This window comes from Tauraco erythrolophus, chromosome Z (assembly GCF_009769465.1).
Source record: "Tauraco erythrolophus isolate bTauEry1 chromosome Z, bTauEry1.pri, whole genome shotgun sequence".
Taxonomy (NCBI): Eukaryota; Metazoa; Chordata; class Aves; order Musophagiformes; family Musophagidae; genus Tauraco; species Tauraco erythrolophus.
The window spans coordinates 21,596,961-21,616,263 of NC_141496.1; the positions used below are offsets into that span (position 1 = coordinate 21,596,961).

The 19,303-nt window shown below is 41.3% G+C and overlaps 1 protein-coding gene across 1 annotated transcript in view; it reads right to left on the reverse strand.

The window, feature by feature from the left end:
- The window catches only part of PLPP1 (phospholipid phosphatase 1), a gene marked incomplete at its 5' end in the record, with an annotated part of 41,234 nt that overhangs the window by 9,623 nt on the left and 12,308 nt on the right, over positions 1-19,303 (reverse strand). Inside the window, one exon of the mRNA XM_086629292.1 lies at positions 6,309-6,366. Within this exon, the coding sequence (XP_086485418.1) occupies positions 6,309-6,366 (58 nt within the window). The remainder of the gene's footprint in view (positions 1-6,308; positions 6,367-19,303) is intronic.

Genomic DNA, 19,303 nt, shown 5'->3' on the forward strand with positions numbered 1-19,303 from the left:
ACTTGGAGTAAGTATTCTTCTGTTGTGTCCACCAAGTTGTAGAAGCCTTTGCTAGAAGAACGTGACTACTGCAAGGCTTTCAGCTCAGTCCTACAGGAGTCAATTCACAATAATCTCATCACTACTGACAGCCATAACTCCCGAACAAACTATGGAGAAGGCATTTTGCTTTGCTTACTATTAAACAGCCTAAATACCAACATTAAAAGAATACTAGGAGAGCGTACAACACACATGCATCTGCTTATTTTAGTCTCACAGCATGATGAGTTATCCTTAATTTTTTCGTCCCTGCTTCAAGTAAGGTTCTTGGTACTACGTACCCACATCAACAGCCAAACAAAATATTCTCAGTAACGAATGTCTTTTCATTAATTTTTGAAGACTTAGAGAGTCCTCAATTTTCATGTGGGCAGGAACACATTAAGGACTGTTCTGTAGCTCTAGTCAGTAGCATTTGGGAAAGTAAAGAAATACTGCCATGCAAACGGACAGACCCAAAATGCTCTGTCAAAGGCTCCCAGGCTCTTATTTGGGTACCGTTTCACTCAACCTCCAATCCCAACATCAACAATTAAAGCAAGAGATTTCAAGAGCGAAGCTCGACTGGCACATTTAGGAGCATGAGTACAAGAAGCAGCCTCAACCCTGCTTTCGCTTCCGTTTAGCCTATGATCTCCCTGCAAAAGGCTGTCAGCCCAGGTCACTGAAATACCACTCGCCCGCCTGTTCTCATCTATAATTCCCTGTGTGCTTGGACACACAAGATGTTCTTTCCCAATGAACTGTGGGAGAGCTTGAGAGCCGCTCAAGTTACATCGTGCAAAGATTCATTGTCCTCTTTCGTCCCAAGTCTAAGCAACACAAACACGTTGCCGTTCCCAGAATAGCAGGGCAGCTTGGCTGGGACTCTGCAGCCCTGTTCCTCGTCCCCAGCTGGGTGTAGGCAGGGAAGCACCCAGGCAAGCTACAGCCAAGACCAACTCCATTACAGCAACCTGATCCTCAGGGCCGCGCTCATTTCTGCCAACTGCAACGGTGGCAGTGGGGTCGTTCTTGCTACTGAAGACAGCATGCATTTAGCTTTCAAACATAAGTTTGAAAAAAAAAAAGTTGAAGCAAAAATGATGAACTTCAGCATCCCCCCCTCCAGCGGAAGGGTGCTAGTTTGGTCACATGGACATCGCTGGAAGAGGTGTTCAACCATACTCACCCTTCCATTCTCCAAGCCAAGATAAAACGGTTTTGTTGATACCAGAGATGGTGCCAGCTGTTAACGATGAAAGGAAGGGAGCAGCAGTGGGAGGGCATGACAGACAACTTGGGATGCAGCATCTGTTATTAGGTCACTGGGTTCCCACGTACTGTTGCGGCTCAAACTCCCTCTAGTTTCCACACAAAGCTGTTGTTGGCGATAGCATCCCAGAGGTAATGGCTCTGTCCAGACCCAAACTGACCCACCTAGCTCTGCCAAATGAATCTCAAAATACATTCTCCACCATGACTTCCTGGTCTGACAGTCTGCAAGCAGATTTTTTTTTCTGTTATTTCACTCATTCCATATACCAATGAGTTAGAAACTAGAAGAAATCTTAAGTCTACCCTGGAAGTAGGCTGAAAACTCAGGCCTTAAACTGGTCCAGCTAGCCACAACAGCTTTTTCACAGGTACATGGCAACATAGCATCCAGATAAAAATGCAGCAGCGATCCCTATACTGTAGGAATTCTAAGTGATACACACTACTGCTTATTTAAATAGGGAGGTTATATAAACTATTTAACATTTCCTAAAGATATTCAAAACCCACACATTTCTATTATATTACCATTCTTTCAGAACTTGTTAGGTAAGTGTTTCATGAAACGGAATTAACGCATTCTTCTCCTTACTCTACAGATGAGCAAACCTCCTTTCTCAATGGCAGGGGCCACAGTGATTTGCAGTAGGCACTGCCCTTGCTTCTCTTTTAATGCCAGATAATCACAGCAGCAAGTAGAGATTTTGCACATGAGCAAATTGACAATTTAAAAGTGGTAACAAAACATGGATTCATTACAGTTTGCCATAAAAGGCTTTAAGCAGGGACTAGCTTAATGAAGCTGTTACCAATTATGGAAGCATATAAGTCAATAGGGTATCATAGACTCATTCCTTTTATTTAAATAACCTTTAAAAGCTTGACTGCCACAGGCATGGAAGGTGAATGCTGCTCCTGCAAGGAGCCCAAGAAAGACAATGTTAAGTTACTGTAAACACTGGAGAACAAAGGTTATTTGTGTACTCCCATAAACACATAAGCCCAAGTTACATACCAAATAAGTATTTCCACTCCTGAAGTTAAAAGTCAAGTTCTGTTCTCCAATGCTGTCGCACAAACCATCAGACAAACTAAGGAGAAATGCTCCAAATTCCCACACATGTGCTTGCTTAGACTGTTCTGTTTGAACAGTTGCTGTAGCATGACATTCTTTCATTTTTCTTCAGTTCTTTTTAAAATCAAGTTACATGTTTTCAATTTGGAATTTTAAGCTTTTCAGCTCCTATCCTTCCTTCTGAACTAAATCACACATTTTCTTCTGTGTCGTCCTGAAGCAAGAAAATGAGAGAACATCTGGACAAAATCCCTGCTTCCAGGATAACGCAGCCTCCAGAATATGAAAACATTAAAGTCACAACATCGCTAAGAGATGAACATTTAAAAAACAAAACAAAACATTAACACCCAGCAGCACCTACAGCTTACAGTTTTGGTCAACAGCTTCCTTCACATTAAATACAAAACCTGAGCTGTCAGCTGTTTCCGTGTACTGCCTTCACTATGAGGTGGGACACACAGTGCAGGATTATGTTCAAAATCGAAGTTTTTTTTCTCCTGATACCAGCAAAGTCATGCAGTCTAATTCAGATACCACAGCTCCCATGGAGACTTGTGGAATTTCTCGTGTCACCCAAAGTTTAAACCATCTAAAACATTTGAACATGCTGGCGAACTACCTCGTCTTCATTTTTAATCTGTCATGCGCAAGTGCACAGAACAGAAAAAACCTACAATTCAACTAGTTGGTAATTCAGTAATTCTGCTTTAAGTAACTGAAGCTGCAAAAGTATTTCACTACTTTGCCCATTATTTTGCAAACTGGCCTTATTTAGGCCACACACTTCAAAAGCACCTCTCATTTTACAGTTGCAGTGTTTGTGCTGTTTGTGGCAGAGATCATTACCCCTTTGATTTGTTCCCTCATTTTTGGAATGCATAACCTGACACAGCACACGTGTTCAGGGAGAGCACGCTTTCTGCAGTATGCAGACATGGCAGACCCCTCCAGGCTCTCCAGAAGCCAGCCTGCTAGCGTCTGGTTATGATTAATGCTGCCTGTGAGTAATGCCACATGCTAACAATTCTGTCCTGCTCATGACTCAGTCCGCGGCTGGACTAAGTGTGCAAAGAGCAGATGGAGCCAGATTCAGAGTTCAGTTAACAAACAGGTTATCGAGTGCGGCAGGCTCAGTTCAGAGCCAGCAGCAGCACTCTGCCTTGCCACGAGGGCAAGGGGCAGGGCTGGCAAGCTGTCTTTCTCACCTTCCTGCAGTAGCTGTCTTGCTTGAAGGCATTCATATCTTTTTTTTACCTCCCTTTTTTTTCAAATAAAAAGATCACATTCAATGCATAAGTTGGTATGCAGTAAAACTGTGTTAGCAAGGTAAAAACATCTTGCACAGGAGTCACTAACCTCCTTCAGACATCCCTTTGAAGGCCTCCAGAGAGTTTCTGGATGAATAATCTTATTACAGGACAGAAGAAAGTAGAAGCCTAATCTCTACAAAGCCTCTTATTTGTACTGGGTGATAGTTCAGGCAGAGACAAGACAAGAAACTGGAGTGCAGGAAAAGATAAGAATGCTTTCTTCTCCAGACAGGGTTCTGGCTACTCATTGACAAGTTTACCAAATAACAAATTGATCTCCAATAAAACACTTAACTGTCTAACTTTCTGAACATGATATTTGTTAAAGATATTTGTACCTTCTAGTTTAAGGGAGCCAAGTGAAGCCATGTCATCATGCAGTTATGACAGAACTGAATGAACAGGACAGTTTCTGTAGCAGCATGAGCAGCCGCGGCCAGTTTTATTTCATCGCTGAACCAGGATTGACCTAAGCTCTGGATTTACAGCATTTCAAAGTAGCATACACAGGATGGATTTGACTTCCACTCTCCCACCTCTCCCTCATGCAGAGGGTTGCCTAGAGTGAAGGTCGTGCACACACAAAGCCCCAGGACACATAAGGACCACAGCTGCCTGTTCACAACTCTCTAAACAAGCCCCTTTGCATACATTTGAAAAGCCATGCCACAGGCAACTACAGAAAGCATTATTCAACCCTCATGAAGATAGTTATTTTCAAAATAAAGAATTCTTGACTTTTTGCCAAAGGTTGCATTTTTTCGAATCCTAGTAGGTTAAACAAATGAGGTCTGAAGTCCAAGCTGTTCAGCACATCCTCTATTATATCATATCCAACTAAAGATAGCCTCAGTATTACAGCAAGCAGGGGGTTAGGGAGAGGCAGGCAGCCTGGGCACAAACAGGTTTTAATTGACAGATGTAAGGTTAGAAAATAGCAGCAACTTGCTCTCAGTCTGTACCAGCTGAGACATCCTCCTGACCACCACCATTTCCCCAGGCTGCAGTAAGCAGGACTCTCCTTACACATACATGCGACAGAGGTAAAAGTTCAGACAGATTTAGATCCCTGCCAAATTACTGTGATCCAGTCAGTGTAAACATTGTCACACACCTAGCAAGATTTCTCTTGTCTCTAAGTTTGTGCTTCTGAGAGGTGGCAGCATCACATTCTCATGTTGCTCAACAAAACCATGCACGGAGAAGCTGGACCAGAAAGGTATGGCTGAACACAACTGAGCAACTCAGTGTCAGGTTGCTATGTAGCAGTAATTGCTGCTCTGTACTATGGAAGTAGCGCTTTTGGTTTTGGAATCATATCACAGGTGGACCTATACAATTTTGCTGACTGCCAGTCATAATGATCAAGTAAAGACACTTTATTATTTAAAAAACAAAAACCAACAACCTAGCAGCTGACAGAACAGCTGATAGATAGGAAGTTGCACTATATTCTAATCAAATTCAGGACATAAGACTTTAATAAACTCTTTGTAATCACATTATCTATAAAGACAAGTAAGAGAGGGGAGAGGAACTAAACAGGTTTAGCCATAAAAAAATGCAATCATAGATCCAACCTGTATCTTGAGCTTCTGATAAAGTTTTATTTTAAAATAAAGCTAAAAAAGACCTATGTAATACTGAAAAGCCATCCCTTCCTGTATGTGGTGTGGGGTTTCTAGTTTATTTTGAATAATCTATCCATTCACTGTGGATATTACACTATTGGCAAGAGACAGTGAAAAAACTAAAAGTGCAACCAAGAAGAGAAGGCAAACTGAATCTGAGCTCTGTGAAGATCTTGGCATGTATGTATTGTTAGCAATTTATACCCATGACTAGAGTTTAATTTTACAACTACATTAACAACAAAGTTGCAGAAAATTGTTTAATACCTTCTGTGTTCCAAATTAGCAGGGGGAGAACAACCAAATCAACCTTTCAGGCGTTGCAAAGCTTATCCTAGGAGTGAAGATAATTTGCCCTAGCTGACTTAGAACAATTTGAACTGAAATATATTAGGCTCCAGCTGAAGCATTAGTGAACTGATCTTATCATCAGTATTTACTTCCATAGATAGATCTATCCCCTCGCTTCCTTCACTCTCCCTCTCTGCCTCTAAAAGACAAAAGATCAAAAGGAATTTAAAAATTCAAGTTGATCTGCTGTTTCATACTTAAGGGCCCACCCAGGTTTGATCAGGGTTTAAGTTCAGGGTTTTCTTTGTGTTTGTTTTTTTTTTTTTTTAAAAAAAAAGACTTTACATGTTTGGTAAGGCAGACATATCTTATTATATGTTTTTACATGGCTTGCAGTACTTTCAATATAATTAAATTTAAGTAGCAGCGTATTTTCCAAACCCACTGTCACCAGGTTAATTTTAGACAAGACACACAAGCCAACTACCATATTAAGTATTTTTAAGCATATTGAACACAATTCTACTTCTTGTTCCAGTATCAGTGGTGTTCCCTTACAACTACTGAGAAACTTTCAGGTCTACAAGCATCCTACAAAAGCAGTGTCCCTTGCACAAAGCCACCAAATAAATACTTCCATTTCGTCCTAGGCAAATAGCAGGCTTTTTGTTGCCATTTAGATGAAAAGAGCATACTTACTGCTAGGAAGAGCATGCAGTACATGGAGAACGAAGAATGGCCAGAGTAAAATGATAGTCTAGAAGAGAAAAGAGCAGACGTCTCATTATTTTTTCTTTTCCAACACTCAGTTCTTCAGTGATAGTAATTTATATTACACAACTGAACTGGTAGAATGCAAACATTCCCATACTTTTTCTTCAAGGAGGCTATCTAGACACAACAGCCATCACTCGTGTAACAACTTTTGACAAACATAATAGGCTTCACTACTCAGCAGCTATCCTGTTCCAGCACTAAGTTGATCCCCACATCTGGGAGTAACTACTAGTCCTTTGACTGAAGTTTGAATAGGAAGAGAACACATCCTCAAAGCTGTAAGTCAGCTGTCCTTTAAAGCAGTATACTTGTTTCATATTCTTGATAAATACTGTAATACTGTAAATATTATGTTTTTATAATTACTTATCTGATAGACATAGTATGTGTACGAGAACAAATGACACATTAAATCACCCCAAACCAATTAGTTGCATTTGATCATCATCAAAAGGCAGTAGCTAGCAACTCATATCTAGATGTTTATACCACGTATACATATGTATATGTTTGTTATGTGTATTGATTCATACAGACCATGATGACCTATCACTGAAGGGTAGGGGGAAAGGGAGGAAGGTAGTTCATTAGCCAGCCAACTGCAAAAGGTGACACTTCATCTAATATTTGTAGAAATAGCTTCATACTTGGCTATCTCATTTAAAGACTGTCAACATTGCCTTCGACTTGTAAAGGCTTCTGGCAGGTCCAAACTGAAGGGACAGTCCAGGTGCCTTCAGCACAGGTGGATTCTGCGAGGAGCCAACCATCACAGGTGTGAAACAAACCCCACCCACCTCTTCATCAAGAGGAGAAGACAAAATGAAAAAGACATTTTTAACTCAGTCATAAGTGGAGAGATGAAAGAAACTGTACTTAAACTATTTTTTCTATTTTATGCACAAAGCCTATTAACAGTGCTGCTTCACAGGCCATCAGCCAGGCTTCTGTGCCATTTAGCTACGTAGCACAGCACTCCTCACTAAAGAGTTTGACCATATACAAACGAGGTCATCTTCATAGAGAGTTTCATAGCTCACCATACCCAGCACGTCCCTGTTTGGGTGCCTCAGTCAGGCAGAGAGCCTGAGGCCAGGGAAATTCCTGGTCAGGAGAAACATTTCTACTCTTCAGACTGCGAGTCATGAAGGCAGCTCAGATAAGTTTCCTCTGCAGGTTTTAAAGTTCTTGGTTTATAGTTGATTCAAAGCACTACCAATAGCTTTCAGAGATACTAAATAAGCAGTCTTGAAAAGAGTAAGATGACTTTTCACACACACACAGATATTTTTCAATTCAGTTCTTAAATAGAAAAAACTATATTGACAATGTGTTATCTTCAGATATTTAAAATCACTAAACATTAAGATTACATTTTAGCTAGACATCCCTTCTCCACTTCAGCACTCTGAATTTTCATCAGTTAAAACTTCTGGGCAAGAGTTAGCTATAAGAGCCAACTCAATAAGCATTTTGAAGAGCTCTGTGTCAGTCAGACAAACATGTCACATGAGACCTGAAAGCAGAGCATGCTGTTCTACAGAGCACGCTGTTCTACAGAGCACAAGATCCAGCATAAGGAATTCCTGGCTCCTATGCCAATATTTTATCCACTGACTTTGGGGCTATTCCGGTTGTCCGTAAGATGATGTTTCCTACAATAACCTGAAGGGAACCTATTGCAAACTGAAAGAATTCAGAAGCCTAATTAGTGAGAGAAAGAAAAAACACAATTCTTTAAGTTTACTTTGGAATTGCTATAGCATTTAAAGGTGTTGTTGACTACTGGCATTCTTGGTTTTAGGAAAATTTTAGCCCAAAGTAACATTAAGATGCCTTGTTCCAAGCTGAAGATTACAAAATTTGAATGCATTTTCATCAGACGTAGATAAGTATGCGGTACATGATTGAAAATGCTGTGCTTAGCACATGAAGTATTGCCAGAAGTACAACTGGGACAAAAGTATTGATCCAACTTGAACATTGTGCAATCCCAGTGAAAATTCTTTGGCAATACTGCTGTCTCTAGACTACTTAAAAAAAAAAAAAGACATCAAAAGAAAATATCTTAAAACCCATTCAAACACTCAAGTTGACAATGGAAATGTTTCCCAATGATTCCTCAGCATGCAAACAATGTTTTCCTAAAGCCAGGAGGACATCCTGTCTATCAAACCAGCCAAGCAGCACAGCCAAGGCTTCTTTGGGATCAAATGAGCCAGCATTTCAGAAATAAATATATTTTGAATTAAAAAAAAAAACAAACCAGTATTCACTAGTTCCAAGAATGCAGAAGTATCAGAAGAAAATACATTTATAAAACAATACAGACAACCCCCAAAACCTCTTCCTTTCACTAATGAAGGAAAGGCTAAATTATCCCAGCAGGAGCTAATGGCTATCAGGACATATTTTTCAAATTAATATTAGGAATAGTATCCAGTGAAACTGTAGTGTCATGAAATAGAGTTGATAAGTGCAAAGTCTTGTTTTGATTCTTTCCAAAATGACAGTCTGACATCAAAAGAAGAGCTTTGCAAAGATCCATGCCTTTCATTCCATCAATACCTACCTCACAGATCACTTCTGACGTGAGGAATGAGGCTTCATTTTAATAGGAAAAAGCATAAGCTTTAATTATTTCCACCAGGGCAATATATTGCTACCAAGCAGAAGAATGCCTTAAGCAGTAACATGAAACCAGTTTCAGGTCTCAGCTGAGGTCTAAACTCTACTGTCAGTTTCCAACACATACAGAACATCTGGACATCTCTAAAAGGTGTTAAAACAAGGTAATTTAAGGGCTGTTTAGCTTTCTTAAAATTTAGTTTTGCCAAAAATTTCACATGGTTTATGATAAAGATGAAAGCAAAGATGCTGTACTTTCTTCAAAAAGTTGCCATAAGACTGATTACAATTAATCACAACATGCTACTCTAAGTCTGCATTTTTTAATATTACCTGGAAAAATAATCAAAGTACAAACAATTCCTACAAGAAATGATTGGAAGCGAACCCACTCAGTACTTTTAGCCAGGATTTCCAATCCCAGACAAGCAGCAAGTCTAGGACAGATTGCCTTGCAGGACTTGACACCAACAACCATTTCACCTTGTGTCTCTATTCCTTTCCCTGCACAAAGGCAACTTAGCCTAGGAAGCAGAGCCCACCTGATAGAAGGTACAGTTTCTTCAATTCGTAGAAAACTGGAACGTAACACACAGTAAATAAAAGGATCATTTGTCTTACACTGTCACTTGCAAGAGAGAGCACGTTTTACATAGTAAATTCTGCTTGGCAATATTTTGTCAAGTGCATGATGTCATAAGTGAATTACTGAACACCGGAGCTCAGTAAACAAGCTTGATGTCAGGTCTCCATATAAGGTCTTTTTAAGGACACACATGAATACTAAGAAATATTTAAGCAAAGTGCAGGAGTGTGACAGGGAAATGAACAGCCTTAGTGAAACACAAGACTAGGAAACAGCTAAGTTCATATGGAACAGCAGAGCATTACACCGTGTAGAAATTAAAGTGTTAGAAATGGCGGCAGAAGGGGATAAACCAGAAGAAAGAGCATCTCATGGCGCCACAATAAGCCTGGCAGAGGGTGAACGATAAGGGAATTTTCCCCATATAACTACTGAATTATGGAATGATCCCTTCAAGAAAAACAGGAGGCCCAGCAAAACATTATGCACACTCCCACATCAAAGCAAGTAAAACCACCACTGGATTAGCCAGCAAGTCCTTTCTATCCTCAAGTTCTCTGGATTCTCCAAGTCTCACTCAAAGTTTCCACTGACATCCGTGTTACCCATTCCATTGATCTGGAGGGGAATAGCTGCCAGACAGAGCTGCAGCTCAGCATGTCTGCATAGACTAAGCCAGAGAGCTCCACGTGCTTGTCAGGGAAATATTCCTAGAATTTCAGTGCTATGAGGACATGGTTTAATAAAGCACTAGTCCTATGCTTAAGCTGAAGCATCATATTCTTTAAAGTCAATTTTCTCTGCATTCAGCAATGAACGTTTCCATAGCACCCACTCTCTTCTCAAGCGCTAGACTCGCGTGAATACAACTTATCATAGAATCATAGAATGGTTAGGGCTAGAAGGGACCTTCAAAGGTCATCTAGTCCAACCCCCCTACAAGGAACAGGGATATCTCCAACTAGATCAGGTTGCTCAAGGCCTCGTCCAACCTGGCCTTGAACGTCTCCAGGGATGGAGCATCCACCACCTCTCTGGGCAACCTGTTCCAGTGTTCTACAACTTGCAAGACCAGTGGGAGCTGAAAACTTTGAGGACTCTGAAATTGAGCGCTTCTGTGATTACTGCAGAGAAATGTTTAAGTAAATGCACAATTAGTTCATTTACTTAAGAATATCAGCAACTATTCAGAAAACCATTTTCAAAAGACAATATTCCCAATTTCTCTGCCAGTAGTTAGACCCACACTTAAGTACAAAGCCTTACACTCACATAAAGGAAAAAGCTGCCAGTCTTTCCAATTCAGTAATCCTCATCTGGACAATTTTATCAACAAAGGTGTTTCGACATGACACTTACTAAATAAGTGTCTTGCACAATCCCCTAATCCTATTTGGGGTAAGGAGTATATCCACTCAGCTCTACTTCAAGTATTGGCAGATAGTGAGAAAACTGTGCTAATGCTGACAATACATTAGACTATGCCCAGTTTTTTACAGACAGTTAATTACACATTTTTCCTTTTACAGGCCATCTTACCACATGCCTGTCTTACACAAATGAAAGTTGTCTGCTTATCCTACTGACACAAAACAGATCTAACAGGTTCTAGGAAGAAATAAACAGTCTTTTTCTAATGTCTAACCGCGTTCCCCATCACCCTTTTGAAACAATCCCTGTAGACAGTGCAAGAAACAGGTATAAAGTAACCTTTTCCCAAGCTCAGGGTCAACAAGAAGTGGTTTAACTCAGTTAAGAGTATCACAAGGCTTGTATTCACTGCTAGGTTGACCAGATTTTGAAGTCTGTTGAAAAATTCTGCTGGCATAAATTGTTGGGAGTTTTTTTCCCCACTCTGAGAACTGAAGAAATATCTCACAATACATACAAGTATGCAGCTACCATGTACATTTTATTTAAACAGAAATATTAGGCACTGATGGAACAATCTAGTTGGGCAATGACTAGTTAGCTAGCTATTCTGCCTCTGTCAGCAGCGGTTTGTACCAGCAGCTATTAGAGGAATAAACTTCACTGTAAAATAACCAGTAAGGAAAAATTTCATCCCCCTACTATTTTTTCCTTTTCAGTTGAGCAGCAGATAGCTTGCATCTTGAACTTTCAAATATTCCAAAATTTTATCTAGTGAGCAAGAAGTTACCAGCTCCTGGCATTTGTAGCACATACAAACTTGTATATTTTGAGCTCTCAATACTACAAAGTCCAACCAACTGGCATGTTGCAATGGCATTCCATATGCACATTGCAAAACCACTACAAAGCAAGTTCTCTTTTGTCAGTTTTGACTTTGTCACTCCATTTAACTCAATAGACAAAAATAAGATTTAACCTTCCACTATATTTCTCACTAGCTTCTTCCAATAGGGATTAAAAAAAAAAAAAAATCAGGACTGTGTTTACTTCTCTTTCTTAGTAATCCCCTCTCAGGAAAGAGAAAAGTGAAAATAGCAGCAAGGGGGACTCAAACCAACATTTCTAAAGACTAATAGCTTGCTCTCGCATGCATCAGATTACAAGCTTCTGTTCTATTAACCATGTCTGCACAAGTTATCCACATAATACTGTTCTAACTCACACGAGTGTTATAATTTTACATAAAGGGAAGAAGAACAAAAAATATTATCCTGGTTAAATCAGGGATTTGATTGTTACTCCCTCTTTAAGGAACTGCTTTGGGCATGAAGCACTTCGCAAGTGTGCAGAGAATCCTTCTCCCAACAGATGTTTGTAATCTTCAAAGGGGAAAAAAGGGAAAGGAGGCAGCATAAGAACTGTTACCAAGAAGGGGATTTCAGTTCCTACAGTACTGTTTGAGCAATGCACAGTTATACACATGTCCAAAGTTTTTTCTTTTCCCCTTTATTAACTTGCACATACGCTTTACAAATCAGTGAAATTCTGTTAAGAATGAAAAGATGCTGTCCTGGTTTATCCCCAGGGGATGGGGAAAGAGAATTAAAGGGGAAAAGGGAAGGAGACTCGTGGGTTGAGACGAGAACAATTTAATAACAACAATAATAATAATATGTGAATATATATTTTGTCGTGGGTTAGGCCGCTCTGGCAACCAAACCCTACACAGTCGCTCACTCCCCCACCCCCAGGGATGAGGGAGAGAATCAAAGAAGAAAAAGAAAAGAGATCTGTGAGTTGAGATAAGAACAATTTACTACTACCGCTACCAATATATATGTACAGATATGTACAAGGATAAATATATACAAACGAGAGATGTACGGTGTAATTGCTCACCACCCCTTGACCGAGGCCCGTCTCGTCCCAAAGCTGCAATCCCGAAACAGATAAAACCCGATACTGCAATCCCGGATGAACGGGAGGCCCCGAGACAGAGAGAAAGCACTCAGAGAGTCCGAAAGTGAGAGTCCCAGAAGGGCAAACGCAATCCCACGAATGGGTATACCTTTACCCGAGGCAGGAATAACCCAGACTGTCTTCCCCAGTATATTCCTCATGTGCACTACAGGGACTTTATCCCCTTCTACAGTATGTAAAAGTTCTGATTGGGCAGGACCAGCTCGATTAGCACATCTTCTAGTATTGACTAATCAGGTGGCTTCTGCTAAATGTGTATCCCAATGTTTGAAAGTTCCACCACTCATTGCTTTCAGTGTGGTTTTTAGCAGTCTATTATATCGTTCAATCTTCCCAGAAGCTGGTGCATGACAGGGGATGTGATATACCCACTCAATGCCATGTTCTTTGGCCAAGTGTCTATAAGATATTACGGAAATGAGTCCCGTTGTCTGACTCAATTCTTTCTGGGGTGCCATGCCGCCACAAGATTTGCTTTTCGAGGCCCAAGATAGTGTTTCGGGCAGTGGCATGGGGCACAGCATAGGTTTCCCTTGCTCCAGTGGATCCCCTACTCACGAGGAAAATCTACAAACTTCCCCAGCGTGAGCCCTACCCAGAGGATGCAATCCTTACCCATCGGATTGCTCCGGTGTGGGCTTTACCACAGTCTCGGATTCTTAGGGAGTTGCTGCCACTCGCTCTGGCGTGGGTCGTCATATAGACTTTAAATGCGTCTCTATGCAGACTGCAAATGCGTCTCTGCCTGTGCCCATGCTTCACGACTGTCCTCAGGCTCAGGCATCTCCTCTAAACAAAACACTTGCCCACCGGCGGGGTCATCCCATGGACTCTAAATGCACACTGTCCTCAGGCCCAGGCATCTCTTCTCTGACGTGGGTTCTCCATGGGCTGCAAGTGGGTCTCTGCTCCACTGGGACCACCATGGCCGCAAGGGGGCCGCTTGCCGTCTCACCACCAGTTGCAGGGGAAACTGAGCACCAGCACATCTCGTCCCATTCCATCTTCACTGACCTGGTGTCAGCGTGGCCATTTCTCTCAGATCTCAGTCCGCTCTGGGTGAACTCGGCCCAGCGGGCACCCCGGGAGCAGGGCACTCCCCGAGTTCCCCAAGTGGCTCCACTGCCACCATCCTCAGCAGGTGGCACCGGCCCAGCGCGGGCAGCCACCTGGCCAGGAGCCGGGGAGCAGAGGCCGTGACCCCCTCCCTTCTCCTCGCTCCTGGGCAAAGGCACACACCTTTCCGGTTCCTTTGTCCCGACGTAAACAGGGCAATTCGCAGAGGCGCCGATTGGCTCAAACTGCGAGGGGGATGGGAGTCCGATCTGGTGGGCAGCTCCTGCCACCAGAACCTCCCCCCCCCCCCCCCCCCCCCCCCCCCATCAAACCATGACATATTTGAATATACATATAATTATAGATACATGGATAGATAATAATATATACTAATAATATATACAGACAAGTGATGCACTGTATAATTGCTCACCACCTAGTGATCAACATCTGTCCTGTCCCGGTAAATGATTCCAAAACAGGTAAGTCTAGACACCGCAATCCCAGAAGAGCGAGAGCCGGGGGGGGTGGGGGGGGGAGGGCGGCAGGGAGAGAGAGCGAGAGAGTGCGCACTCCGAGAATCCGAAGGTGAGAGCCCCAGAAGAGCAAAGGCCCTTCTTTCCAGTCAATGCTCATCTATATACTGGGCATGACGTTGCAAAATATGGAATACTTCACCAGCCAATTTAGCCCTCAATCTCAAGTCTAAATTCAAATCACAAGGGGCGTTGTGGACCCTTCCCAGCTATGCTACCCCACCCTGTTGTGCTCCTGCACACCAGCAAAAACACAGCAAGGTGAAAAGTCCTTGAGGTCTCAGCACCAACTATAAACATCAGTGTGCTGTGAGCATTCTTCTCATAAGGAGTCTTGAGACCAAAATCAAAACATAGAGCTCTTCTAGCTGCTAAAAAGAAAAACTAACTCCGTCCCAGCCAAAATCAGGACATGCACCTAGCCATAGCTAACTTCCAAATAATTTTCAGGGTGTACTACTCAACACAAGTTACACACTTTGATATCTAAGGAACTTAAGCATGATAAACTACTGAAATAGCAGACAGGCTGCAAGCACAACTTTTTCTGAAAACTGTTAATGGGTGAAGGGTTTTATTTTCAGTTATGGAAACAAACGGCATCCATCACCACTGAGAAAGGCCAATTCACATTACGGCAAAGGAGAAGTAACATCAGAAATGCGATCCAGATTGCAGAACTGCATCTCAGTTGGTTACAGCATGTTCACCTTTCAGATGTGGTTCTCCCTACCGCCAGTTAATTTCTATCACAAAGACAGCTCTTTCTACTCCTAGATCAAGTACAGCCCCATTTCAACAACCACTGTAGCCTAGAAGCTTCTAATGTTTAAATATTTGAAGACTCTTATTCACTACCATATTTCAGCTTTTTCTTCCCATGTAAAATTAAGTGTAGGTGTCCTGACTAGGCTCCAATTCTCAGAAGTAGTGAATAATTTCATCAGGACTGGAAGTGTTCCCCAATTAGCCATGCTACATCTTGAATAACAGTAATGACAGAAGGATGACAAGTAGTGTTTAAGGCAAAAGCTACACCATCTGAAAAATGGTGTACATATGCGACCTTCCGTTCATTCCTTTCATCTGCTGCAGTATCCAAGCTCCTTGAGGTTTTTTTTTGCATATAGAATCATAGAATGGTTTGGGTAGGAAGGGACCTCAAAGATCATCTAGTTGCAACCCCCTGCCATGGGTAGGGACACCCTCCACTACACCAGGTTGTCCAAAGCCTCATCCAACCTGGCTTTGAACACTTCCAGGGATGGGGCATCCACAACTTCTCTGAGCAACCTGTTCCAGTGCCTCACCACTCAGAGTGAAAAATTTTTTCCTTAGATCTTTTCAGAAGTGAAAGCTACTAAATTAGCCTCTGATGAAAATGCCTAAATATATGTTTCAGTACTGCAGAGTACTTCATAGGTTAAAAGCTCCGTAACAGAAATCAGAATGCTATCCACAACATACCCACATGCCCTAGCAAACATGCAATTAGTAAGTCTGTATCAGCTTTAGAGAAATTTCTGATTCATTATGCTGTTAGAAACTGCCAGATTAGATAAGTAATCCATTTAGTTATGCTTGAATGATTAAGTGCAGTTTGATTTTTGACAAAGCTTTAAGAAGTTTCAAAACAAAATACTGGAACATTTCATACAAGCTAAATTATTTTAATGCAAAAAAATGCTTCATCATAGAAATGCTCCCAGTACTGAGAGACAGGCGGGAGAGGCAAGGAAAGGAGGAAGGAGAGGCAGAGACAGAATGATTGGTTAATAGAGATGGGTTAACTTGGAGCAAATGTCCAGTCTCTTGGTTTAGGTTTAAAAGTTCTAAAGCAAACCAATTGCAAAGGCTATCTAGCAAAACAGGGGAAAACAAAAGAATTAAAATGGAAGTAATGCAGGAAGTTTGGGTTTGTTTTATTTTTTAAACACAGTTACCATTTTGAAGCTGTACATAGAACAGGCAATATAAGATTTTCCAAAGTCTGGCTGAACTTCACAACAAAGTTATCCAGGTTAGTCCCACACCAGCTGTCCTGCATAGGTGCCTAGCTACCGGGAACGGCTCCAAGTGATTTAACTGCACTCACTGGCATGCATGAGCACAACGTACGAGAGAGCTCTAAATTAAGCTGAAGTAAAATTCCTGGCAAATGACTGGTTAAGGGCACCACTTTGGCAATTGTGTTGAAATAAATTATCAAGGTCAAAACAGTCAGCTCTAATTGCCTGAAGACTTCTTTGAAGATTACATTTTGAGTTTGCAATGGCAGACTACATACAGCTTGTTTTGAGTGTGGTCAGCACGGCAGCAATACATCAGAAGAAGTAGGGAACTGTTTCTTCCTTGAGACTTCTGAGTTGTGATATGAATGTGTGCATTAGCAATGAAATTATGAAACTTAACAGCTGCATTATCTGTTACCACCGTAGAATAAAATGACAGACTGAAATAAGAGACCTTCAACTGTCCAAAGTCAAAGTTAAACTCAACTTCAGAGAAAGTGTTTTGCACACACACACATCCCTGCTAGTTGCACAAGTCTGCTTTGGAGCCTAACAGAGTTCAGGCTGCACAGAGTGCAAGTTAGACGTGTACAACATAGCTTTATGTTTACCACTTCAGGTTCAAAGGTTTCACTTTTGTGTACGTGCTTACTGAGCTGATGAATAAAACAGAAAGGACAGCTTCTTGGATTTCCCTAGTCATCAAATTTTCAGTGTTCCTCCAAATCCAGGACTCTGAACTTGCAGGTCTCATCCCAACATCCATACTCAGTAAAAAAGCTAAAAAGTTATATCTAACAGAAACATTTAGAAGTCAGTGATTGCATTACTGTAACAAAACTGCACTGCTCAGATAAAATGCAATAAACTTTGCATCCAAAAAAATTTGTACTAAACTCAGAAAGCCTAAGCAGGTAGATTAAGAGCCCTTTAGCACACATCCAGAACTATTAAACATGAGGGAAAAAAATAAAAAACAAACTTCACACAGTAAAATAATGAGTGCAGATGGGGAATGGTTTAACCAGTGTTAAGACAACAGGATAAATCTGCAAACTGTACTGCATATTGCAACCAAATTCAGCATAATTACAAGAGAACAGCATTAGCAGCCTAAACAAACAGCAGTTCATCTTCTGATTACCCACTGCTCCGTTCCTCCCTCTTTATATTCAACTACCCTTTTAAGGGAGAACATAGATTTTTGGGAACAATTAATAAAAAATTTGATTCCAAAGCTCTAAAAAAATGAAAGCATGTCCTCAGAACTGATTTACAATGTGATGTAAGTTTCAGCTACAAGTTTTAACAGCAAATTCCTTCTAATATATAGAATCATAGAATGGTTAGGGTTGGAAGGGACCTCAAAGATCATCTAGTTCCAACACCCCTGCCACGGGCAGGGAAACCCTCCACTACACCAAGTTGCCCAAAGCCTCATCCAACCTGGCCTTGAACACCTCCAGGGATGGGGCATCCACAACTTCTCTGGGCAACCTGTTCCAGAACCTCACCACCCTCAATGTAAAGAATTTCTTTCTTATATCTAACCTAAATCTGCCCTCTTTCAGTTTGAATCCATTGGCCCTTGTCCTATCACTACACGCCCTTGTAAAAAGTCCCTCTCCAGCTTTCCTGTAGGCCCCCTTTAGGTACTGGAAAGCTGCTATAAGATCACCCCGGAGCCTTCTCCTCTCCAGGCTGAACAGCCCCAACTCTCTCAGCCTGTCTTCATAGCAGAAAAGATATACTATATATACATAGCATATACTATAGAAGAGAGTTAAGGCAACCACCACTTTAAGTACATCTGCTGTTGGTACTCATTTGCAGATCACCTGCATCACGTGCTAGTTGCTTAGAAACAGAGGTTATCCAAGACATCACACATATGCACATGCATAATACACATAAACTCTTAATTGGTTAGAAAATTGCTATCATAGCTAAAATTGTTTGCTTAAAGGTCTGATCTGTCTAAAGACTTTAGAATCACTTTCTCACATTCTTCTGTGAAGAAAATCTGAACACCTATTTTGTACTCCCAACTTTGCAGTATGTTCATCAAGGAAGAACACGTTATGCTTATGCCTTCCCATTTGCAAAATGGAAGTAACTGTCCCATGTCTCATACCAGCAGCATAATCATTAAGCACTTTACATCCCTGGAATGAAAAAGCTGCTTGGTTTACCCCAAGATTATAGAACATTGCTACCTATGTGTAATACCTCCGCTTTCTCCATTTTAAAGAGGATGGAAAGTGGGGGACCAGATGTTTGCTATACGCATTTTTTTCCTCCAATGGATATTGCGTCCTCCACTTTCTGGAGTAGAAACCTGAACTGTCTCCTTGTACAGCACTGAAAACACTTTTTTATGGAACTAGTGGCAATATTTCAGCTTCAAAAATGGGAAAGTTTTGAAATGCATTCAGGAAGACTTATAAATTTATGTAAAAAAAAGCTGGACCCAACAATTACCCAGATTTGAAATTCAATCCAGATTTTTTAGTTGCAGTCCAAAAGGACAACAAAATTCGATCACAGGGACATATCTGGTAATTATGAAATCCAGTTTGAAGCAAATCTTATTTGAAAACTTAAAAGTTTTCCTTGACCTCAGTAAAGCCTTTGATACAGTTTCTCAGTGTTCTGGTTGAGAAACTGATAACCGCTGGCCCGGATAGGCACACCCTCCTTTGGGTTACAAACTGGCTGGATGGCCGGGCCCAAAGAGTGGTGGTA